This window comes from Balaenoptera acutorostrata, chromosome X (genome assembly GCF_949987535.1).
Source record: "Balaenoptera acutorostrata chromosome X, mBalAcu1.1, whole genome shotgun sequence".
Classification (NCBI taxonomy): Eukaryota; Metazoa; Chordata; class Mammalia; order Artiodactyla; family Balaenopteridae; genus Balaenoptera; species Balaenoptera acutorostrata.
In genome coordinates, this window is record NC_080085.1 from 42,096,019 (window position 1) to 42,120,607 (window position 24,589).

Genomic DNA, 24,589 nt, shown 5'->3' on the forward strand with positions numbered 1-24,589 from the left:
TGGGGAAGAGGCTGGTTTATTGAAGTCTGAGAGGTCAGGGGGTCAGAGTGGAAGAGAGAGATGTTAGAGCTTCTCATCCTCAGGGTTTTTCGCAGGGAGGCACGTGTAGACATGGCCGTTTCTCCTCCACCACCACCTTCTGCCCTTGCAGCACATCGCACAGTGCCGACGGTTTCCCCCAGAAGGTCACATTCTTCTCACCCTGACCTTCGACCATGGTAACGGTGGGCCTGGTGCGTTAGGGGTGGGGGATGAAGGCGAGAAGCTCAGGGAAGGCAAGAATGCATTCAACAAACTCTTATTGAGTGCCTACTGTGTGCCCAACACTATTTTTTTTAAGCTGTGAGATATTGGGCAATTTCTTTATCTCCCCTGTACCCCGGTTTTCTTCATCTGAAAAATGGGAATACTAGTAATACCCACCTCACTGGGCTGAGTGAGGATAAATGAGTTGATTCAGGTAAAGTGCTCAGAGTCATGTTGGGTACACAGTAAGTGCTCAATAAATGCTGGTAATTATTTGTTGATATGAGCTACCTTCTCTCACCTCTAAAACCTTTTATTTATTTCCCCATTGCCCACTGGAAAAAACCCAAATGCCTTGCCCTGGCATTCAAGCCTTGTTGTTAGGTGCAAATCCCTGCCCCCAAGTCAATCTCTAGTTCTCGCTTCCACTTTATTCAAAGCCCCATGTCCAAAATGGTCTTTGCCTGGGTTATTTGTCCCACTAGGCAAGCTCTCCACTCACTCCCATTCCGATTCTCTCAATCAGTCCTTTCTCCATTCATTCCCTCCCTCTGTCAAGTCCTTCATGCCTCCATTCAACACCCCTAACTCATCTTCTGGACCCACTCTACACCCCACACCCAGAGACCAGATGGCAGGCTTTCCATGAGTTGGGAAGAGGCCACTTAATCTAGTAGTTTGATGCATGTGGAAATAAGGAAGGGGTAAGTGAGTGTTTCAACCCTCTCCAACACCTGGGCCACCCTGGCCACCTGGAAACACTTCAGGCGGCTGATCACCTGTGTCCGGGACTCTGCTCACACAGTTTACATGGTGGGAAAGCCTCCCCCAACCCCCTCCTGCCAGGGGAGGCCCCATCAGCTTCCTGGACCCAGATTGAGGTGGCAGTCCCTTTTCCACACACCAACCATTTCTCAGATGCCTTCTGTCAGGGCCCAGCGGACCTGGATCCCGTGGGGGAATCCATGGGATCTGGGTTCTGTGTGTCTGCAACTGTTTTGCCAAAAAGGCCTTAGAGTGCTTTGGGGCACGGGTGACTGAGGGAATGAGAAAGTGAATGGAGGCATGAGTGACTAAACGAGCAAGTCAAAGCTCGGGTAACTGAGGGGCCAGAGCACATGGGCACAGGAAGGACGGAGTGAATGGGAGAATGGCTGAGTGACTGAATGAGTCACTGAAGGGCACGGAGGCTACTGATTCTCCCCTCAACATCCTCTTTCTCAGCTTCTTCTTTAGTTTCTCCCCTCTTCCTACAGCTGCGAGATGGCACTCGGCCAGACAGGCACCTTGGACCCAGTGGTGGAAGCCCTGGTTGGGGGTGGCCAACTCTCCCACCCTGACTGCTGACATATCAATATCATGACCCCTTCCAAGGCACACTTCCCCCTCACTCACGAGAATTTGGGGAGCGTGGCCTTGCAGAGGCGCTGGCGGGTGCGGATGGGGTTGGGTCCACACGGGGGCATGCACAGCCCCCAGGTACTCCACTCCGACCAGGAGCCTTTCCCTGCCATGAGGGGAGGGGTTCCTGAGTCAGAATTAGAGGTCTTGGTGGGGTGGTGAGAGAGAGGCTGCAGGGACATGCGGTCTGCGGCAGAGAGTCAGAAAGCCCCTGTCCCTGCACCGGCTGCCGCACCCTCACAGCATGGTCTCTGGGGGCACTCACAGAGGCAGCGCTGGATGTTGTAGCAGTGCCGGATATCCTGTTGTTCCCCGCTACATCGCTGTCCATCAAACTTGCGGCCCTTGCAGAGCCTGGAGCGGGTCTGCTGGCCTGGGATCTCCTGGCAGCTGATGTGTTTTATGTTCCGGCGGATGCAGGTGCTCCACTCCGCCCAGAGCTCCCACTCTCCGTTCACTGCAGAGACAGGGGCAGCTGGGCTTGCACCAAAGAAAGGAGCCAGCAAGGGGGTTCAGAGGAAGGAATGGGGGCTGGGAGAGGGGGTGGGAATGATCAGATGTGGGAAAGGGGGATCAGAGTTGGAACCAAGGCATCGGAGCCAGGAATGGAGGAATCAGAGGCAGGAACAAGGCATTAACAGCGGGGACTGGGCAGCAGAGATGGGTGGGGGGCTTAGGCATGGAAATGGTGCATCTTGGGGTACTGACCGGGGCAGTGCACGGCCGTGTTGCAGACGTGGGTCCGGGTGGCATCACCGACACAGAAGGGGCCCCCGTGCTGGGGCACAGGGCGATCACATGTCCGTTGTTCCCGAGTCTGACCCAGGCCGCAGGTCACAGGGCAGGGGCTCACAGCGCCCCATGGCCCCCAGCCACCAGCCACTGTTGGGGAGGACAGGAGTGGGGAGAAAGGCCACCTCAATCTCCCCCCTCAGCCCCTAGACCCTTGAGACAGGCTGCCCCCAAACGAAGGGCTCCATGGTCACATGGTCTCAGATCGCTGTCCCTTGAAATGGCAGAGCATCTGTGCCTAAATCAAGAGCAGAGTGTCAGAGGCCTCATCCCCGAGTACCTGGGCAGGGTGGCAGGCCGGTGCAGGCCCGCTGCTCAGAGGATGACCCTGGGCAGGGATTCCCAGGAGGCTGCGTGGAGGGCTCAGGTGCAGAGCATGTGCGGCTTCGTCTCTCCTCAGATGCCTTGGGTCCACCGTGGCAGGTGCCTGAGCAGGGGCCCCAGGGGCCCCAAGCAGCCCAGGCCCCGTGTGCTGTGATGGGGTGGGGGTGGGGAGATGCCAAGTGTGGTCATGCATGCTGCAGTCCTCCCACCCTGGAAGTTCCCTGCTGTAACCCCCAGACCCACCCTGGGTGCCCACATCATTGCTCTGTGGTTGCCCTCACTCACTGGGGCAGACCTGTTTGGTGTCACAGGCCTCTGACTCCTGTGCCTCTCCTGGGCAGTGGCCCCCACACTTGGGGGTGGGGCGATCACATGCTCGATGACGAATCCGGGTCCCTTTAGAGCAGGTGACAGAGCAAGATGCCCAGGGCCCCCAGTTGGACCAACCACCCATCTCTGTGGGAGAGAAAAGAGGGGGACAAGATGGAGGTGGTGGTGTCATTCAGGGGTCCAGGCTTCCTCATGTATCCCACATCAGCTAATCCTGTGCCCATTGTTTCTGCCACACCTGGCCCACCACCATTGCTCATCTGGACTATTGCAGTAGCCTTCACAGTGGTCCCTTTGCTTCACTACTCACCACATACAGTCTGTCGTTCTGACAGCGAGAGGGATCTGTCACAACCCAGGTCAGATCATGTTTTTCCGCCATCACTACATCAGTCAGAATAAAAGCCAACATCCTCACTGTGGCCCACAGGGATCAGTCCCCCTCTGACCTCACCTCCCACCACTCTCCTCCAGCCACGCCGGCCTCCTCCTCGACACCTCACAAACATGAAGCACACTCCCACCCTCAGGGCTTCTGCCCTGATAGTTCCCAGTGCCGGGTAACTGACGGTGCTCGCCCGCCTTGCTGCTCCTCCTCACCAGGACAGCACGGCTTGTCCTCACACGCCCGCAGCTGCCACTGGAGGTTCCCAGGCTCCACCTTCTCGGGGCATTGCCCGCCCCAGCCTATGCAGCGCCGGTGCCGCAGCTGGGAGCCCTCCATGCAGGTCACTGAGCAGGGGACCCACTCGGACCACGGTGACCATTGTGGGAGCCTGCAGAGAGAAACGCGTGTCCCATCCTGGCACGCTCTGACAAGGATGGTGTATGGAACCAGAGTGTGGGTAGGCACAGACAGGGGTGTGGGATAAATGTATGTGGAATGGAGTGATGAGAGTATCTACCTCTTAGTGATGTTGGGGAGGAAATGGGCACACAACAAATACTTAAATATCATTTACCTTCATGATCAGGAACCTGGAGTTACCCTTTGAAGTCCCCCAAGGACAGTGCCAGGCACGCAGTAAACAAGTGCAAGGACTGGGGGCCCAGAACTGCTGTCAGAAGCCTACCAGGCCACAGCCATGCACGGTAGCGGGCAAACAGGAAGTGCATAATAAATAGGAGCCATCATCCCAATGAGCTCAGAGACCCCATCAGAAATACCCCAGATCCAAGCCCCTGCATGGCATAATGCTAAACAGGTGGGACCTGTTGACAACTAGGGACCCAGAGCTGCCTTCAAAAATCCCCAAGTGCCCCATCCCCATGGTGTATCTGGGATATATATAGTAAAGAGTTAGAAAATACGTCTGACATACAGAGAGGGCTCAGTACACGTAAGCTGGCATCACGATTAGGAGACTAGAGATACCCTCAGAAATCCTCTGGCTACCCCCAACCTCTGCAATGCATCTGGTATGCCGGAAGTGCTCAATGAATATGAAGTGTCATTATAATTAGGGACCTGCAGCTGCCCTCAGAATTGCCCAAACTCTCCCCCTCCAGCAATGTGTCTGTATACAGTAAGTGCTCCGTATGAGCTGTCATCACCATCTGGGGACTTGAGCTACCTTCAGAAATACCTGAGCTGCACCCCACCCACAATGCTTCTGGTATTCAGGAAGCGCTCAATACATGTAAGCCATGGCAGTTCTCAACTCGGGATGATTTTTACCTGTCTGGAGACATTTTAGTTGTTGCAAGTTGCCACTGGCATCTAGTGGGAGGCCAGGGATGCTACAACACGTCCTGCAACGCACAGGTCAGCCCTCACAACAAAGAATTTTCTGGCCCCAAATGGCAACAGAGCCGAGGCTGAGAGACCTGGAGTCATGGTCACGATCAGGGCCTTGGAGCCACGCTTGAGAATCTCAGAGAAGGCCAGAGCCCAAGTTCTGGGTCGCCCTGCAGACAGTCCTTTCTGCCTCCCCTCAAACCCCAGGCTCCCCCTAACCTGCACGCCATACAGAGCTTGCTGCCGGGCTCCTGGAAGGCGTAGTCAGCATTGAGACAGCAGTCTTCCGTGCTGACACCTCCCCCAAGGAGGCCCTTGCACTTGCCCGTGGATTCCTCATACTGGGTGAAGCAGAGTACAGGGTCTGAGCCTGGAACAGGGCGGGGGAGCACGGTCAGGGGTGTGGGGGGGCCCAGGCACCCCTGGGGGCCAGCCGGGCCCCCACCCACTCACCTGTGGCTGGCAGGGTGAGCAGCGGCAGCGGCAGCAGTAGCAGCAGTAACCGGTGGGCCTGCACTCGGGTGGGCATGCTGAGCACTGCACCCCTGCAGCCCCGCCAGAAAGGAGGCCCGGCTTTGTGTGGGCTGATCTGCTCCTAGAGTCAGCGGGAAAGAGGAACCAAGGGCAGGAGGAACTAGGAGGGTGAAGGGCAGCGGTGGTGATGGGGGATGGCGGGGAGGGGAGGGTATCGTGCAGGTCTCTTCAGCTCCGACCTCTCCCTTGCCACCTCTGTCCCTGAGCTTCCTCCTCTCCTCTCCCCTCCCTACTTCCTGCCTCACTCTCGGTCCTGTTTTGTCACTGTGTCCCCAACACCCTAGGCCCCGCCCAGCAGCCCAGTGGCACTCAATCAATGCTCTTTGGACAAATTCTTACTGAGGGGGAAGTGGAGCCTGGAAGTTGGAAGCAAGATTGAACTCCCTCGCTGTGTGACCTTGAGCAAGTCACTTGAACCTCTCTCTGAGCCTCAGTTTCTCCACCTGTAAAATGCACGCCCTCTACCACAATGACAGGGCCAAACTCACAGGGGTGTTGAACAAGGGTGAAGTGAGCATGGCATGCTCAGCGTGTCCCTCCTCATGGGGTGGAGCGGGCATCGAGGTAATTACTTCATCCTCCATCCTGACTTCACCACCACCCTCCTCTTTCCTAAAAGTGAGGTTCATTGTGGTCAGCAATGTGGAGGGGAGGTCAGCACAAGGGAAGTGAGAAGGGGAAGTGGCAAGAGGATGGGGAGGAGAATTCAGAAGGACTAAACTGGGGATATCCACTGCCCCAGGGGCCAGCTGGGGACACCCTCAGGGCCCGAGGAAGGGGGTGGTTGGCTTGGCCATGTTCCATCAAGTATCTTGGGTAGGTAATACCTGCCACCCCTCCCCACCCCACACACAGCCTACATCATAGGGCATGTTGCGAAGATTGGGAGTTAAGATTTTTAAAAGTCCTTAGCCCAGTGCCTGGCATACAGCAGGCACTCTTTGTTAAATACACTGATTCAACATCTACTGAGCAACTATTGGGTGCCAGTCGTTCTGGGCATTGGCTGGAACAGACAACAAGACAGCCCCAAATCCTGGCCCTCAAGGGACTTACGCTCTAAAAGAGGCAGACAATAAATGTCACCTCCCTCACAGAAGCCTTCCTCAGCTTTTTGTAGGGCACCTCTCATTCTCTAGCCCAGTGGCTCTCAAACCTATATGTGCATCAGAATCATCTGGAAGGTTTGTTGAATCCAGATTGCCAGGCCCCACCCCAGTTTCTGATTCTGTAGGTCCGGGGTGGGGCTCAAGAATGTGAATTTCTAACAACGTCCCAGGTGACACTGATCCTGCTGGTCGGGGACCACACTTTAAGACCCATCATTCTAGTTCCTGACCCTTTACTTTTCTTTGTGGATCTCATGTAGAAAAACTATTCTTCGTAACCCTTATCTTAATAATTAATTCCAATGCAGCCCATTTTCCATGCTCCACAGAGCCTTTTTTGTTTTTTTAAAATAAGTCCTAATGAGTGAAACTCCAGAGCCTGCTTTAAAAACAGGAATCTTTTTAATTAACAAAAAGGAGTCTAAGAATTAGGAAGGCAATGTCTCATTTCCCCTGCATCCAAGGAGGAACACCATTCTGCAAATTAAAACAAGGTTGAAGGATTCGATTTGGCCAGGCGTTAAAACAGAACCTTCTCAAGAATACTGGTCTTGCTTTATGGGTGATAAGGTGTGTTGACATTCGTATCCGTTACAGATGTACTGTTTCCTGGTAAGACAAGCCTGTCTTTGAAAGTGTGCTTTGAACAAAGGGGTTTTGTTATGCTTCTAGGACTTCAGACATCAGTGCTGTTAGCCTATGAAAACAAACTCCCCAAGAAACCTGTAATTCTGGTTGGCTGCTTTATCTAATCACCTGTTGCCCTGGTAATAATGTTATAATCGATACTTCCTTTGTTCCTAAACTGTATACCTACTCACTGGATTTCGTTGGGAAGGGGATTGTCACCACTTTCATCTTCTGCTACACGTTTGGGCAATAAAATGACTGCAGATTTCTTATTTAAACAAAGATTGAGTCTTATCTCATGTAATCACTGCAACACCACCTAATATGATGTATTTGTCTGTTGTCCTCACTAAAATGCCAGCTCCACAAAGGCAGGGATTTGTGTCTGGTGTGTTAACTGCTGTGTCTGGAGGTCCTGGATGGGCACCAGCAAACAGTAGGTGCTCAATAAACCTCTGCTGAATGAATAAATAAATGCAATAAATAGAGCTTTAGAGATTCTGATAAGCGTGAAGAGGAATAATCTGGATTGGAGGTAAAAATGCGAGCATCACGGCAGGGAGAAGTAGTGTCTCAAGTGCCGGGACTGGACCAGACCACCTGGAGAGGGCTTGGCTCGTGAGAAGAGGGAAGGGAAGCCCAGGCAAAGCCCCGGCGAACTCCAGCATTTCACGTTTTGGAGAACCGGGAGAAGCCAGCCCAGGGGCCTGAGGAGGAAGAGGACAGATGGAAGAGGGCCTTCCTCTAGGCCTGGCACATTCCATCCATGGGCTCTCACACACGAATTCAGCCTCATTTTCTCTTTTTCTTTTTTTTTACATACTTACACACACACTTCTGAATTTAGCCTCTACTATAGTCTCTTACGAACAAGCTCACATACATACTCAAATGCACAGCCTCTTTCAGCCACTCAGGGAGTTGTTTACTGTCATTGGCCCCCAGTCTTACTATGGTCTCCTTCGGCCAAGACCACAGTTACCCTCACGGGTCAGTTTTGCACATCCACACAGAGTCACGCCTTTTGATAGGATGTTTCCACCGTTCGCTCGGGCCGTCATTTTCTCACATACACAAATGGTTAGTGATTTTAGCCACCAGTGGTCTCTCTGGAAGTTTCTCACGCACACACCCACACCCACACCCACAATCACTCTTTCTCCCACCTCTTCACACTCGCACCCATTCTGCACACCCAGTCACTATGCTGAGTTTCACACGCATACACAATCGCACAGAGTCTCAGACACCGTCTTAGTCGCCTAGTCTCACATTTCTTTGCAAGCAGCTTCCAACATGCCCAGTCCTTGCTCTACAGCCTTTAATAAAGTCTCTTGCAGTTTTACACAGACCCACAGTTTCTCAGACACTCTCACTCGTTTTCTCAGACACTCTCAGTCACCCAATCAGTGTCACGGTCACTTGCCCTCACTCAGCCTCTGACATCCTGTCATCACTAATTCACCAACGTTACTAGGCTCTCAGTAAGTCTCACACACACAGCCTCTCGTGGCCCGTCTTAGTCATTTACACCATCATCTGCTGCATCCAGCCAGCGTATCGTGTACCCTCAGACACAATTACAGCCTCAGTGGTTTCTCACACACACTGATCGCATGGTCTCTGTGTCTCATTTACTCTGTTTCATTTTCTCAGTTTTTCACCAGCATGTAGTCTCCGGTTTACAGTCTTTCATGAAACGTTTCACACTCTCACACGCTGCTCAGTCATCAGTTTTCTCTCAGGCGGCACTGACTTCCTTCTTTTTTACTCATCGCCTCTCACTCACAGTGAGGTGGTCTCTAGCTCACTTTCACTCACTCAGTCTCACCATCATTTTCTCTTACACTTTCAGAGTCCCTGAACCTGTGGGCTAGACTGGAGTAGTAACTGCAAATCAATCTGCCACTAGGCTGAAGTACACACACACACACACACACACACACACACACAATTACAGCCTCTCACGCTCTTCCAGTCGCGGCCACATTTTCTCAGTCTCTCACACAGTCTTTGTTAGTTTAGTCTCACAGGAACGGTTTTCATACACACAATTGTGTATTCTGGTATCTTACGTCTCAGGCACCCATCTGGCCTCACAGCCATTTTCTCTCATACCATCAACCTCTCACACATACGCTCCCATTACTTTAGTTGATCCAACAGCCTTGCGTGAACAGTTTCACGCACAAGCCATCTCCCAAACACTGAGTCACCTGCTTACTTACAGTGAAGTTCCTTACCTACGCACGGTCCCTGACGATCTCTATGGCACTTTCGTGCTCGTACAGGCTCTCACACGTTGTTTTGGTTACTCAGTCTGTTTTGCTCACCATCAGCCTGTTCAACAGTGACTGATGCACAGTCCCCACTTCCTTCTCATAAACGTTATTTCACACACACCACCAGTTTCTCGTATAGTACCTTAATCACTCGTTCAGTCTTACGGTGGTTTTCTGCCACCCAGCCACGATTTCTCACATAGGCACAATGTCAAGTTTGCGGTTACAACTTCCACTCTCTCAACACATGGCTTCACAAACGAACGTGCGCAATCACAGCTTTCCATAGTTTTCTCTTTTTCACACACCTGGTTACCAATCTACAGTCTCTACCACTGTTTCGGACACACACCACCATGCTCTCTCACCCTCACGATCAATCTCACACCGTCACCGCCTTTCACATAGAGTCACGCCTCTGTACACAGTTACTTCCAATGGCTTTAGGGGGAACAAAAATGCTAGCAGCCTCCAGCATCACCTTTAAAAATATATATTTACAGGAACAATTCCCCATTCTCTGGGACTCTTAGAAAAAAAGATCCATTTTTGGGGAAGTAAAACAAACAGTGGAGACAGGTGTAGCACCGTCCCCCAAATCACCAACCCCCAGGTTCCCAGGCCCAGGCTGGGCCGGTGCTGACGGGAGGTGAACCCAGGAGTCCTTTGAACCCGCCCTTCTCCAGCCTAGAATTCACACAGGACAGGCTTTATGTCTCTCATTCCTCCCTCCCAACTCCAGGGACACTTAAAGGGTCCTTTGTACCCGCCCGCAGGAAATTGGGGGGCTGGGAGGGAGGGAGCTGAAAATACACGTTTGGTATCAAAAATAAACACTTGGGGGAGGCAGGAAGACCCCCTCCCCAAATCCCTTCCTTCCCACCCACCCTATCTCAGATATAGGAACAGATGCCTCCCTCTCCCCTATTGAAAAGCCCTGTTTAAAAATAGATTATACTATCAAAATGGCAGGGGGTGGGGGATAGGGAGACCTGGAGTACTGGTTGGAGGGGCCCCCCAGACGGGGACCACTCCCCAAAAAAAACCCTCCATTGGGAGGAAACAGGCAGGACCCCAGGAGTTTGGCAGACACAGGATTGGCTTCTCAGGGGAAGAAGAACAAAAGGGGCATTCCTCCCCGGCCAAAAAAGGTGGTTGAAAAAGGACAAGCTGTCTGAGAGAAAGGCCGGGGAGGTGGAAATTCCCATTTCCAAGGGTGTGAGCCTTCCTTGGCCAAAACTCCCAAACCGTTAAACAGCACAAATTCTTCCTGGACCCTTGGGGAGGGCCAGGAATAATAAACTACAGCAATCTAGCTCCTCTACCCACACCCCAAAATGGAGACAGGGCTCCCTCAGCTCCCCAAGGGCAGCCTGAGAAATAAATAAAGAAAGGTCCTTCTCAAGTCAGACCCCGACTATCTCATCTTGGGGAAAAAATGTGGAGATGGGGGAGATGCCCTTGCCAACCCCCCCTCCCCGAAAGAGTTGGGCCAGGCTCCTCCCAGTGGCCTTCAAAAAATAAATAAATAAACCGTCCCCACCACTGCAGTAGGAGACGTGTAAGAGCGGCCACTGGGGGACTGACCAAGAAGAGAGAAGTTGTATGTTTTCTGCGGAAGGGTTACTGAGAGATCCTTTCTCCTAAGAATCCCCACCCAACCACAACCACAGCACGAGTCTGTCAGCTGAACTATGTTTCTCCTTGAGACGGCTGGCTGGAGAGAAGTTCAGGGCATGGATGGAGTGACCCCAGAAAGGGGTGGTGGTGGTGGTGGTGATAGTCATGGCTTCTGGGGCCCTGGGGAGAGCACCACGGGGGTTGAGAGGCCATCCACGCTGATGGAAGGGATGTGCACCTGGGCGCTGCCACTGGACGGAAACTGGGGATAGAAATAGGGAGAGGTCATGGATTGGGACTGTGCTAGGATCTCTCACCCTTTCCAAGATGGGGGGAGCTGATCCTACCTGGAAGGAGAGCTTGGCCGGGCTACGGGGTGCAATGGGACTCAGGGTGCTCCAGAAGTGAATGCTGGGGGGCAGCGAGCTGGGCGTCAGCAGCACCGGGGTCTGTGGGGAAGGGGTGGTCGGGGCGCAAGTGAGCAAGAGGGCAGGTGTGGGAAAACCAAAGGAACTTGGTTCCAGCCCCTTCAGATTTCCCACTCATACTTCCGAGATCACTCCTCAAAAGTGCACAGGCCTGGACCATAACTACTAAGGCCATGCCCGTGACAGCTCTCCAGCTTTAAACAGACAACCCCTCCTAACTCTTGAGGGCCCACCCCAGCCTCATTGGGCAAGACCACCTACAAGACCCCACCCACATGTCGCTTTCAAACCTCACCATCCCAGTAGCGCAGGGTCAACTTCCAACTCTTATCCCCCACCTGCATACCTCACAGGAAACCCGCCAAGCAAATCCCAGACCCAAAAGCCCCGCTTAGGTTCCTCAAGCTATGCTCCAACCCAGAAAGAGTTCCTGCAGAAAGCCTCTCGGGCCCCTCAGTCTCTGCCCACAGAACTCCCTAGACCTGCCCTTCTTTTGGGGACCCGACCCCTCAGCATTGCAGGCTCGGTCGCCTTGTAGCAATCAAGCCCCGTCTCTCCGCGCAGCCAACCCCACTCGAAGGCTCCACCCTCCCACTCACTCAGAGGTAACCGCATTGGCCCTCGCGGTCGGTCTAATTCCTCCCACCCCCACTCCGCCCCAATCCCATTCATTCCAGGTGCCAGCCCCGCCCCTTCGAAGGTTCTCACCAATGTGTGCGTAGGTAGCAGGGAAGGCGTCAGCGCTGGGCCTGGCGCCTGCAGACCGGAACCAGTTCCCGATCCCGGAGTCCGTTCGGGTCCCGGCCCACCCAGCAAGCTCGGGCTGAGTGGAAGCTCCAGGTCGCGGGGCTTCCGGCCCTTCTGAGGCTGGGCGATCTCCGTGCTGGAAGTTGTGGAAGCCGCAAGGCCGCCCACCGCCGCAGTTTCCATAACGACCGCGGGCAGCCGGGCTGGCACGCCCTCCGCGGGAGGGGCTTCTGGCTCGGCCTTGGGCTCAAAGGGCTCGGCCTTGACGGCTTCCAGGACAAACCCCGCCTCCCCAGTGGCTGCGGCTTCTAACTCTTCCTTGGGCTCTTCCACTTTGACTTCTGGGGGGAGTGGCCGGCCCAACCCAGGCTCCATATTTGGCTCTTCGGATTTAAGGTTTGGGGCCTCGGGTGGGGTCAGGATGACCTGGGAGAGGAACAAGTGCAGAGGGGGTGCCTAAGGATTGCTGGGGTAGTGAAGCCAATTATTTCCCTTGGAAAGCGGGACCTGGTAGTGGGAGCAGGTCCTCCAATAAGACGTGGGACTTTGCCAAGGAACTGGGGCTCCTTCTGGAGTAGGTCCTCCTATCTGGGGGCAGGGGAGGGGTGAGACACCTGATAGCGGCACAGCTGCCTTTAGGGGCGGGACACCAGGAGATACCGCCCCCATTCACGAAAGCAGTGGTTCTCAGAAATTTGCTTTATGGACCAGCAGCATACGCCTCATCTGGAAACTTGTTAAAAATGCAAACTCTCAGACCCATCCACAGACCCACATAAACAGACATTCTGGGGGGTGGCTCCCCGAAATCTGTGGCTTAAAAAGCCCTCCAGGTGCTTTCTGATGAGTGCTAAAAGTGTGAGAACCAGTGCATTAAGCAAACACATTCAGGACACCTACTACATGTTGGGTGTACTGCTAATTGTCGTGTACTTAATTTCCTTCTTCCTTCCCAGGCTTTGCATAGCTTTCCTCCCCATCCCTTTCTCCAAGGGGACTTCTGTGTCCCTCCTTCCACTATATCTCCTTTAATAGGACATTTATGTCCCCCCTCCTCCCAGCCCCCCTCCTCATTTGGGAATTGTACATCCCTCCTCTTGCTGACTTTCCGGGTTCTAGTCCTTACCTGCAGAGGCAGGCCGGCCTCCTCAGCCTCCAGGCAGGCCTCCAAGGGGCTTGGACTGGTGCTCCTGCTCCCCGAGGGGGGCACTGCTGCTCCTGCAGGGGCGGTGCTGGGGAGCACTGTGGAAGGCCGAGGATGAGAGGGCGGCTGCGGCTGCGGCTGCAGGGACTGGATGGTGAAGGTGGAATAGAGGCCCGAGCGCATGTAATCGTTCCGGCTGCTGCGCGCCAAGCCACCTGGGCCTGCCACTCCTGCACCCTTGGGTGTGCCTGGCTTCCCAGAGGCAGTGTCCCCGGGGACGGCGTGTACAGCTGTGGTGCCCACATTTGCCACAGTGGAGGTGACAGACACCTCAGGCTGGGGCGGGCAGTCCTCAGTGGAGCACCCCGCGACCTCGGGGTAGGACACAAACTTGTAGACGAACTTCTGGCCACTCACTTTGCGGATGATGTTCTGGGAAGGGGGGAGACAGGATAGAGGGTCTTAGAAGAAAGGGCCAGGGAGGGTGCGGATGGTGAGGGGGTGAAGGGGTGTTGTCTCCTATAGTGCCTTTCTTTCCTCGTGCCCCTCTCCTGTCCTTTTACATATACACCGTCCCACCTCAGTGTCTGCCCCCCCATAGGTTCCCCCTCCCAGCTTCTTTCACATCTCACCCATCTCTCAATTTGGGGTCTCCTCCGTTGTCCTCCAGTTTCTACCGCTCTCCCCCAACCTGATTCCCCTCTCTGTATTCTCCCCCAGCTTCTCCTCCTTTTCTGTTCCCCCCCCCCATAATCCTTCCTTTAGTCGAATGCCCTTCTCCCCTCCACGTCTCCTTCCTGTCCATCCCCCTCCAAGTCTCCCTCTGTCACACTCTCTGCATCTCCCTCTGTCCAATTCCCCCACCCCCACCTCAGATACACACAGCCACACCCACGGGCTCCTCTCCACACTGGGGCCCACCTAGGGGAGTAGATCCAGGAGCAGGCTTTCCTCCTGGCTCCAGGAACCAGGAGTGTCTGTGGGCTAACAGGGCCAGGCCCTGGGGCTGGCTGCCAGGACAGTTTTGGAGTCTAGTTTACACAGTAAGACAGGAAAATGAAGTCACTGATAATAAATGTTGGAAGAGACTAAATGAATGTAGAAGAATGTGGTGATGAATTGTTAATAAACATGAATTATTACAGGATTATTTAAAGCTCTTGACACAGACGTGGAACAGGGCAAGGTCATCAGGGGGGACAGGATGGGGAGCCTCATTCTTAATACTGTTGGGGAGGTTTAAGCTGAGGCAATTGGAAAATGAAGTCACTGATAGCAACTAACAAGAATTTAAAATACTGGTATAAATATTGGGAGAATCTTAAGGCTGGCTTGGGTGGGTCACAGAGCACGTTTGGGGTATTTCACGACAGGTCTGGAGGGTCTCAGGGATATTCTGGTGGTCTCAGAGCACAGAGTGAGGCAACCTCATTATTAATATTGTTATAGAGGTTTGAGCTAAAGGATTAAAATATAAAAATGGAATAAATGCTATAAATGAGTTAAGGGTGTGAAGCACAGGTCCAGGGCTGTTCTGGGGGACAACAGGCATCTGGAGGGCACTAGAGCACCCTGGGGACATCTTAAGTGTTGGTCATGTATCTCACAGGGTGGGTCTGTGTTTCTCAGAAAAGGAATGAAAAACGAGATTCATTAATATTGTTTTGGAAGTTGCAAAGGGGGTTGAAAGGAAGGGGAATTGGATGAAGGCAGTCAAAAGGTACACACTTTCAGTTATAAGAAAAATAAGTACTAGGGATGTAATGTACAACATGATAAATATGATCCACACTGCTGTATGTTATATATCAAAGTTGTTAAGAGGGTAAATCCTAAGAGTCCTCATCACAAGATTTTTTCTTCCTTTTTTAAAATTTTGTATCTATATGAGATGATGGACGTTCATTAAACTTATCGTGATGAACATTTCTTGCTGTATGTAAGTCAAATCACTATGCTGTCACCTTAAACTTATACAGTGCTGTGTGTCAATTATATCACAATAAAACTGGAAGATGAAAAATATTGTTTTGGAAGTTTCAGGTAAAGAAATAAGAAACTGACGGGACTTCCCTGGTGGTCCAGTGGTTAAGACTCCACGCTCCCAATGCAGGGGGCCCGGGTTTGACCCCTGGTCAGGGAATTAGATCCCGCGTGCCGCAACTAAGAGCCCTCATGCCACAACTAAAGATCTCACGTGCTGCAACTAAAGATCCCACACGCAGCAACGAAGATCCTGCATGCCACAACTAAGACCCGGTGCAGGTTTATTAAAAATAAATAAATAAATAAATAAATAAATAAATACTTTTAAAACAAAAGAAATAAAAAACTGAAATAACTGGTATAAATATGGGGGGGTTATCTAGCACTGGTTTGGGAGTCTGAAAGGATAAGATAAGGAAAATGTACAATTTTAGCTATAGGAATAAGATGATAAATTAAAATAATTGATATAAATATTGGAGTGGACCAGTGTTGCTCTGGGAATACAAGAGGATGGGGTGTGGAGCGGGCATTATACATGTTGTTTTGGAGGTCTTAGCTAACGGAATAAGAGATAAAAAGAATTGATAAAAACGTTGAGGGTCCTGGAGAATGAGGTAAGGAAAGGTTAGTATAATGCTGTCATGGAGGCTTTGATTCTAAGAATAAGGATATTCTAGAATTCTTATTCTGGGATAAGAGATTATGAAATAACTGGGGGAGCCCAGGACTGGCCTAGGATGAGGAAGAGTCACTACTAAGAGTTTTCAAAAGTTTTGGCCAGAGGAATAAGGCAAGAAGATGAAATGTCGTGCGGGGCATGGTGGGACAGCAGGACTTTGGGGATCTCAGAGAGAGTGGAGTGAGTAGGGGGTCAGTGTTAATGGTGCTATGAAGGTTTTAGCCAAAGCTAAAATAAAATACAAGAAAATAAAACAACTGAGATAAATGCTTAGGGGCCCCCACGTTCGTGTAAGAGTACCAGAGGATGGGGTAAGAAATGGTAAATTTTAATATCGTTTTCAAAGTTAGAGCTCTATCAATTTAGTCAAGAAAATGACATAACTGATTTAAATGTTTGGCACAGGCCAGGGGGTGGGGTTCCTGGCCCTAGTCTCAGACACCTTACCTTATCATAGTAGTACCGCAAGGCCCGGCTGAGCTTGTCATAATTCATGTTGGTCTTATTCTTGCGCAGCCCCCAGAGCCGGGCCACCTCCTCAGCATCCACCAGCTTGAACTCACCGCCATCCCGGGAGGTCCAGGAGATGATGTGGCCATTGCCTTGCTCTCTCAACAGCTGCAGCAGAAACTGCCACAGCGTCACAGAAGGGTCCATTGTTGGGGGAGCGCTCACGCCATCCCAGGGGTACCTGGAGAGCAGAAAGCTCAGAGCTGAGAGGTTGCAGACACAGGAAGGGGAAGAGGTCAGCAGGAGGAGGATTCCTTTCTTGCCATCTTGCCTCCACCTCTGTCCCCAACTGCCACCACCATTCCCTGAACGCCCTTAGCCTGGCTTTGGATGACTCCTGTAATGTGATGAGACTTCTGGGGATGCTAGGATAGCATCAATGTCTTCTGCGTGTGGGACAAATGTGAACCTCTGGGGGCCAGAGGGCAGACTGTGACACGCAGAATAATGCCCCTCACCCAAAGATGTCCACATCCTAATTTCTGGAACCTGTGAGTATATTATGTTACCTGGCAAAAAGAACGTTGCAGGTGAGTTTAAGGTTATGGGCCTTAAGCTAGAGACTATTTGGGTGAGCTCAATCTCATCACATGAACTTTTTTTTGTGGTTACAATATACCCTTGTTGCTTATTTATTTTATACAGATCCTACAACCTCAAGGAATTGAATTCTGCCAGCAACCTAAACGAACAGGAAATGGATCATCCCCTGGAGCTTCTGGAAAGGAATACAGCCCTGCCGACACCTGGATTTTAGCCTGGTGAGACCTGTGCTGGCCTTCGGACCTCCAGAAGTCTAAGAGAATAATTTGTGTTTTAAGCAGTTAAAAGTTTGTTATAATTTGTTACAGCACGAATAGAAAACTAGAATAAGGCCCCTCACCTGAACATTTTCATTTGCATCTTCTACCACATCAAATATTAAGTTTTCCAGGAGGTTCCTTCTGCCAGCTCCTCGCAAAGGCTGTTCACTTCATGCTGGGTTCCCTTCCTCTGCCTAGAAGTCTTCTCCATCGTTCAGTTCCCAACCCCAAGGGCCTTGCCTTTATGAAAATTCCTAACACTGAATGTCTGCTCTCTTCTGTCTCTCTACCCCACGCTCCTCTGACCCATCTCTGTCCCTCTGTGTTCTCCTTCTTGACAACAGCAATAATGAACATTTATTGAGTGCTAAATACATGCCAGGCATTGTACCAATCAGAGGCAATATGGCCTACTGGACAATCAGCCTCTCCAGAGCCAGACCACCAGGGCTGGAATCCTGGTTCTGCTACTTATTAGCAGTGTGACACTGGGCATGTTCTTTAACCTCTTGTGCCTCAATTTTCCCATCTGTAAAATAGGGATAATAATAATACCACCTAGCTCATAGGGTTATCGTACAGATTAAATATACTACGCCTGGGGTATGATAAGCTCTTATGAAATATTAGTTTCTAATTTGTTCATAATTCCTTATCTGCTATGCCAAAACCTGATCTGAAACAAAATAAGGCCTTTTGTGGTCTTCACTGATCCTCACTTGGTGTGACTGTTCATACATCTTGCTGCAGAAATCTGAATGTGGCTGATTACAGAGCCCACTAAGGGTGTTATGTAACATCTTGTATGTATACCTTGTCACCTTTCTAAAATCTGAAAAATTCAAAATTGTGAAACACATCTGGCCCCAAGGGTTTTAGATAAGGGCATGTACACCTGGATTGCTATTTCTATAGCTATTGACTCATTTCTCTCTCATCACAACTTTGGGAAATAGGTACTCTTATTATCTCTAATTTACAAATGAGGAAGCAGAGGCACAAAATGTCTAAATGACATGTACAGGCCACACAGCCCTAAGTGGCAGAGCCAGGATTTGGACACAGGCAGCCAAGTTCCAGGTGTCTGATCTTTTCAACCATTAGACTAAACTGCCCCTTGCACTGACTGCTCCCTCAGCATGTCGAGCAGAGAACAGGACCCTCCCGGCCCCGCCCCCCCACCCCATAACTGCTCCCTTTGCTGAGTGTGAATTGGAAATAAACATGAGGTTCCTTTTCCTTAAGGAATGAGCTTTCATCAATCAACTGTTCACCCAGCTGGGACTATTGGGTTAAGAACAAGACCTTCCAAATCGGAAGGTTTCAAAGAACCTCCCTCTATTATTTATAGCTTGAGTCTTTAATCTGTAATGAAATACAGTCTGATCCTCTTATGTCTGAGCTGTTTCGAAGTTCATTCTGCAGACACAATTTTAGGCAATTATGTAAGTCACAAGGCCACGAAGTGTCCAGATCAGAGTCCCATGATCAGAGACCTTGCTGGGTTTATTTGGAAGGCCTGTTTGTTTCAGAGGCACAAAGAGACCAGTGTGACTCCTGGTGGCGACAACAGGCAATTCTACCAGTTCCTCTTTCAGTAGCCACAGAATCTTTTACTTAAGGTGAAACCTGACGGTTGGCTTCAAGCCTCCGCAGCACATGGGGTTTTGTATTTTGTTTATTATCACGTCTCCCATGTGACCCCTAATAAGAGTTCTAGTCATATGCCTCACTCAGATGTGTTTACTTCTCTTTATTTCGTTCATTTAGCAAGCATTTTTGGAGGGCCTACTGTGGGCCAGGTGCTGGGGATACAGCAGTGAATACAACAGTCAAAAATCCCTGCTCTGGCAGAATTCACATTTTAGTGGGGAAGACAGACAAGAAACAAGATAAACAAGACTATGTCAGATGGTGATAAGAGCTCCGGGGGAAAAAAAAAAAAACGAAGCAGGGAAGGAGTTCTTATTTTTGAAAGGGTAGTCAGGGGAGGGTAGTCACGAGGTGATATTTGAGGAAAGACCTAAGAGAGGTGAAGGCGTCAGGTCTGTGACAACCTGGGGAGCAGCCATCCAGGCAGAGGAAACAGCCAGGGTGAAAGGCCCTGAGGCTGGAGAGCCTGTCAGGTCAGAGGAAGGGAAAGGAGTCTGGCGTGGTCAGAGAGAAGGCAGTGAGGGGAAAGTACCAGGAGATGAGAACAGAGGGGCAGCAGGGGCCAGACTGAGTAAGGCTTTTTCGGGCCCTGGAAGGGCTTTGACATTGACTCTGAGTGAGACAGGAGCCATGAGAAGGCTGTGAATAGAGGGGTGACAGGCTGTGATTTGGATTTTAACAGGATCCCTCTGGCTGTTGTGAGGAGAACCAACTGTACGGGCTGAAGAGGCTACTGCAATAGTCCACGTAAGAGATGGTGGTGGCAGCAGTGGAACTGGCGAGAAGTGGCTGAGTTCTGGATAAAATCTCAAGGCAGAGCGAACAGGATTTGCTGGCAGATAGGATGGGGGTGGGGTGGGGTAAGAGAGGTGCCAAAGGTGATTCTAGGTTTGTGGCCTGATCACCTGAGATGGCAGCACTGCGGGAGAGCAGGTTTTGAGGGGAGATCGGGAGATCAGTTTTGGAGATGGTCAGTCTCAGAGGCCCTGTGAGATACCTACGTGTATGCCAGGAAATAATAATACTAATCTAAAAAATAGGAACCAGTCACAGAGCCCTTACTGTGTACTGCAAACCATTTTAGTCACTTAACTCATTCAATCCTCAAACCAACACTATGCGTGGGCATTATTATTACCCTCCCGTTTTCCAGATGAGGAAATGGAGGCACAGAGAAGTTAAGTTAACTTGCCTAAGGTCACACAGCTGGAAGTTAGCAGAGCCAGGGTTCAAACCCAGGCAGTTTGGCACTAGGCAGTGATCCTGGCCACCTTGCTCCATCAGCTCTCTATAGAGCAAAACAGAAGGGTAAGATCCTACAGGGGGACAGGGATGCTATTTTACACAGGGTGAGCAGGGAGGGCTTCCCTGAGGAAGTGACATTTAAGCAGAGATCTGAAGGAGGGGAGATAGCAAGCCATGCTGACATCTGTGGGAAGGGTGCTTCAAGCACAGGGAACAGTGTGCACAAAGGCTCTGAGGTGGGCCCAAGCTTGGCATGGGCACCCTGAGTTAATCCAGTTCCCATCTCAGAATATGTATGTGCTGTTCTCCCTGCCAGGAGTGCCCTTCCCCCTTCCCCACACATGATGAACCCTTTATTACACACATCATCAAGTTCTGGTATCTCCCAGGCAGAATTAATTCTTCCTCTGTGTGATCCAATGTGCCGAATAACCTGTCTGCCCTTGCAGATCTGTTCTTCTCTCTGGGTCTCCAGCCTCATACTCCTGTCCTGTTCTAGCTGTGTGACCTTGAGCAAGTTACTCAACCTCTCTGGCTCTGTTTCTGTACCTGTAAAATGACGGATATGTCACCCTCAAAGTAAAGTATCTGCAAGATACACCTACTCTCAAAGGCTTTTGTGAGGATTAAAGGTCAGTATATGTAAAGGACTTAGAAAAGTTATCTCTGGGACATAGCAGATACTCAAATGTTACGATTAGCTGGCTTGACACTCTACTCCCTCCCCAGCCCCTCCCCCACAATCTTATGTATCAGCATGGCCTCACTATCTGGCTCCCACCAGCTTTCTGACCTTGCCTCCTACCTCTCCCTCCACTCTGCTCCAGCCACTCTGGCCTCCTTCATGGCCCTTGAACATGCCAGGCACAATCCCACCTCAGGGCCTTTGCACCGGCTGTTCCTTCTGCCTGGTACACTCTTTCCCTAGGCATTATGGCTCCCTTCCTGAACTCCTTCAGGCCTTAATTCAAGAAGCACCTTCTAAGTGAGGCCTGCCCTGTGCCTAAGATTTCAACCACCCTGATACTCTATTCCTACCTTCCCTACTTCACTTTTCCTCCTTAGCACTTGTCTAACATACTAACTAATTAGACTTATTTATATAGTCTGCACTCTTAGCAAATGTCTGCTCCACAAAGGCAGGAATTTCTGCCTGTTTTGTTCCCTCCCATATCCCCAGCACCTAGAATGCCTGGTGCTCTGTAGGTGCTCTGTAAGTGTTTGTTGAATGAACAGTCCCGACTAACCAGCCTCTTTTAACTAGCTCTCTTATGCCCTCTTCATCTCCATCTGCCTCCCACCCTGATTTGTCTGATATTATATTTTTCCCATTCATTCGTGCAATAAATTCTTATCAAGTACTGGATAAGAATTTTAGGTGCTGGAGACCCAGCAGTGAATAAGCAGACAAAAAGAGTCCCTCATGGGACTCCCATTCTAACGGAGAAAGACAATAAATATGACAAACTGGTAAACTATACAGTGTGCCTGACAGTGATAAAGGGGAAAGACACAAATAAAGCAGAGAAGGGGTCTAAGTCTTGCTGGGTGTGCAGGTTCAGATGGTCAGGGACGGGTTGACATTTGAACAGAGCCCTGAAAGGATCCACACAGAGATGGGGGTAGAGCGTTCTGGGCAGAAAAAATAGCCAAGGCAAAGGCCCCAAGGCTGGGTCACACCTGGTGTTTTTGAGGATGAGTTAGGAGGCCAATGTGGCTGGAACAGAGTTGGGGGGGGGGGCGGTGAGTAGGAGGTAAGGCCAGAGAAGTTACTTGTTTTATTAACTCACAGGTATTCTTTATTTACATTGGAGGGTATTCTAGTTCTGATTCCCCCATTTAACCAGTGAGGAAAAAGGTGCAGAGAGAAAGTGGTTAAACCACTAAGGTCACATAGCTGCTGGGATCGGGGGTGGATGGGTGCTGAGACAAGGTGTGGAATGGAGACAGCTCTGCAGGCAGAGGGAACAGCAAAAACAAAAGCGTGGAGATGGGAACTAATTTGGTTTTTAAGGAGTGGGGCCTCGCGTGAGGTGAGATGAAACGAGAGAGGAAAGCCTCAAAAATTATCCTATGTTCTGAGGGGCAACCTAACCTGGTACCTACTGATCACCTCTGTGTAAGGTATTTAACCTCCCTATGCCAAACTTCCCTCAGTACCTAGCTCATAGGGTGGATTAAATGAGCTCATTAACATACAGCATTTTGCCTGGTACACAGCAGGTGCTCAATAAGTGTTAGCTCCTACTGGCATTATCACTATCACGAATGTATTCATTTACTGGAGGGAGGCAGGATGTCTTAGTGGTTAAGAGTTGTGTATGAGAGGGTGTGTTCTAGAGTAAAAAAGTCCTGGGTTCAACAAGCACACAGGCTGATCCACTATTAAGAAGGAGGGAGGGTGGCAGGGAAGGCCACAGACTGATCCACCACAAGGAAAGGAGCGGGGAAATAAAAGCACACAGGCTGACCCTCCTGGAGGGATTACAAAGCACTGGACTCACAGGAGGGTACACTGGAGGGGTGTGAATGCAATCACATGGGTGGCAGGAAGGCCAATGAACAGATCCACTGCAAAGGTGTGTGTGTGTGTGTGTGTAAAGGCTCACCTTATTTACTAGGGGCAAGGAGAGCAGAAAAGCACATTGACTCCTGCACAATAGTGGAGAGGGAGAAAAGCCACCCCACAGACTGATTAAAAGGAGAGGGGGACAAGGCCATGGACTGGGCTACTGAAAATGGGGAGATATAAAGCACTAAACTGACCCACTATTAAAAGGAAGGGAGAAGCCCAAGGACTGGACTGATAGTCTACAAAAAAGGGAGGACAGGGCAATGTGCTGATAAGCAGGAGGACGTGAAAACAAGCATGTAGACTGATCCACTGTAAAATGGTGTGTGTGTGTGTGTGTGTTTGATAAAGCCATGGACTGATGCATTGGGGGATTGGAGGCAGGAATACAAATTCACAGATTAACTCACTGTTGGGGGGGTGGGTACAACGCTACGGACTGACTCACTACAGAAACAGTAAGGATGAAAAAACAAGGCCACAAACGGGGCCCCTGAAAGTTGAGGACAGGAGAATACAAACACTCAGACGCACCTACTGTCAAGGAGGTGGACATTGCCGGAGACTGGTTCCCTACAAGCGGGGATCTGGGGCAAGACCACGGCCGAGTCTACTGTAAGGTGGGGTGGGAAGAAATACAAACACGCAGACCGACCCATTATAAAACAGGAAGGGAGGTTAAGCCACGGGGCAAAGGGCCAAAGGGAGGGGACAATGGCACAGGTAGGTCCACCAGCCGAGGTGGTGGTGGTGGGGAGTCGAACACCAGCAGGCCATGGGCCAAGCCACATCCCCCCGCGCGGGGGCGGGAAGGATACATAGGGTCACGGACCGGGCCCTCCACCCTCCGGGCCCCGGGCTCACCTGTGTGTAGCGCAGCGGCGGTGTTGGCAGCTCCGGGGGGCGGGGGCTCCATGCGCGGCCCTACCGCCCCCCAGGCCCGGGCTCCGAGGCGGCGGTGGCGGCAGCGGTTGCGGCGGCAGCACCTAGAAGCCGCCCCTGCGTTTCCCCACTGCTCACGTGGGCCCATGAAGGAGGAGCCGAACGTTCCGCTGCTCGCTGATTGGCCAAAGCACCGTGGATCGACGGCGCGGCTTCCAGGGCTGGGGAGGCGGGCCTTGCTCCACAGAGCTATGTTGTGATTGGCCCGAGGGGAACTGGTGGAACGCAGATGGTCACCTGGGTTCCGAGGGGGCGTGCTCGGCCCCTCCCAGTGCTCCACGCTGATTGGTTCAAGACAGATGGCTAGGTCATGGGCGACAGCAAGGTTCGGGGGACGCCTGCCTCGCACTGATTGGCCTATATGGGATTGATGGAAGACAGCCAGCGTCCGAGGATAGGGGTGGTTAGGCCCTGCTTTCTGCTGATTGGCGGCCGAGGGACTCTTAGCTGCCAGAACCCCTAACGGGGCGGTGCCAAACTCTACGCAGCTCAGCGGAAGCGGGACTTGTATAGAAGTACACAGGCGTAGCAGCCCGCAGGGAGGAGGTCTGGCAAGGGTTCTGCGTAGGCGGGCAGGGTAACTCTGTAGTGATTGGCTAGAAAAGACGAATTTAGAACCGAGCAGCTGCCAGACAAGCGAAGGAGTGTTGAGTGGCGGAAACTAAATGCCTACGAGGGCGAGTCGAGCTGCAGCTAGTAATAAACCGGTGGAACCAGGCTCTGCATCGATTGGCGGAAGCTTGACTCAACCTAGAATAGGGGCTGGACCAGGGAGGGCGGGATCAGCCCTAGGCCCATTGCTGGTAGCTGGAACTATTGATAATTAGAAGCTGGGGCAAGGCCAAGGTTGGGCCTAGACGGGCGTGGGTGT

The 24,589-nt window shown here is 51.4% G+C and overlaps 2 protein-coding genes across 2 annotated transcripts; both read right to left on the reverse strand.

Moving 5' to 3' along the window:
* On the reverse strand, nt 1–5,599 carry CFP (complement factor properdin). Its single transcript, XM_007180270.3, is given in 10 exon segments — nt 1–90; nt 92–230; nt 1,642–1,753; nt 1,913–2,104; nt 2,356–2,529; nt 2,720–2,911; nt 3,049–3,219; nt 3,694–3,869; nt 5,051–5,201; nt 5,285–5,599. Coding segments are annotated over 10 exon segments (1,410 nt in total). The 5' UTR covers nt 5,361–5,599; the 3' UTR covers nt 1–63.
* Nucleotides 5,600–9,863: 4,264 nt separating this feature from the next.
* ELK1 (ETS transcription factor ELK1) lies at nt 9,864–23,800 on the reverse strand. Its single transcript, XM_007180272.2, has 6 exons — nt 23,641–23,800; nt 16,441–16,684; nt 13,308–13,757; nt 12,143–12,607; nt 11,354–11,455; nt 9,864–11,268 (listed from the first exon to the last, which is right to left on the reverse strand). The coding sequence occupies exons 2-6, from the start codon at nt 16,648–16,650 to the stop codon at nt 11,170–11,172; spliced, it is 1,326 nt and encodes a 441-aa protein (XP_007180334.2). The 5' UTR covers nt 16,651–16,684; nt 23,641–23,800; the 3' UTR covers nt 9,864–11,169.
* Between the last annotated feature and the right edge of the window lie 789 nt (nt 23,801–24,589).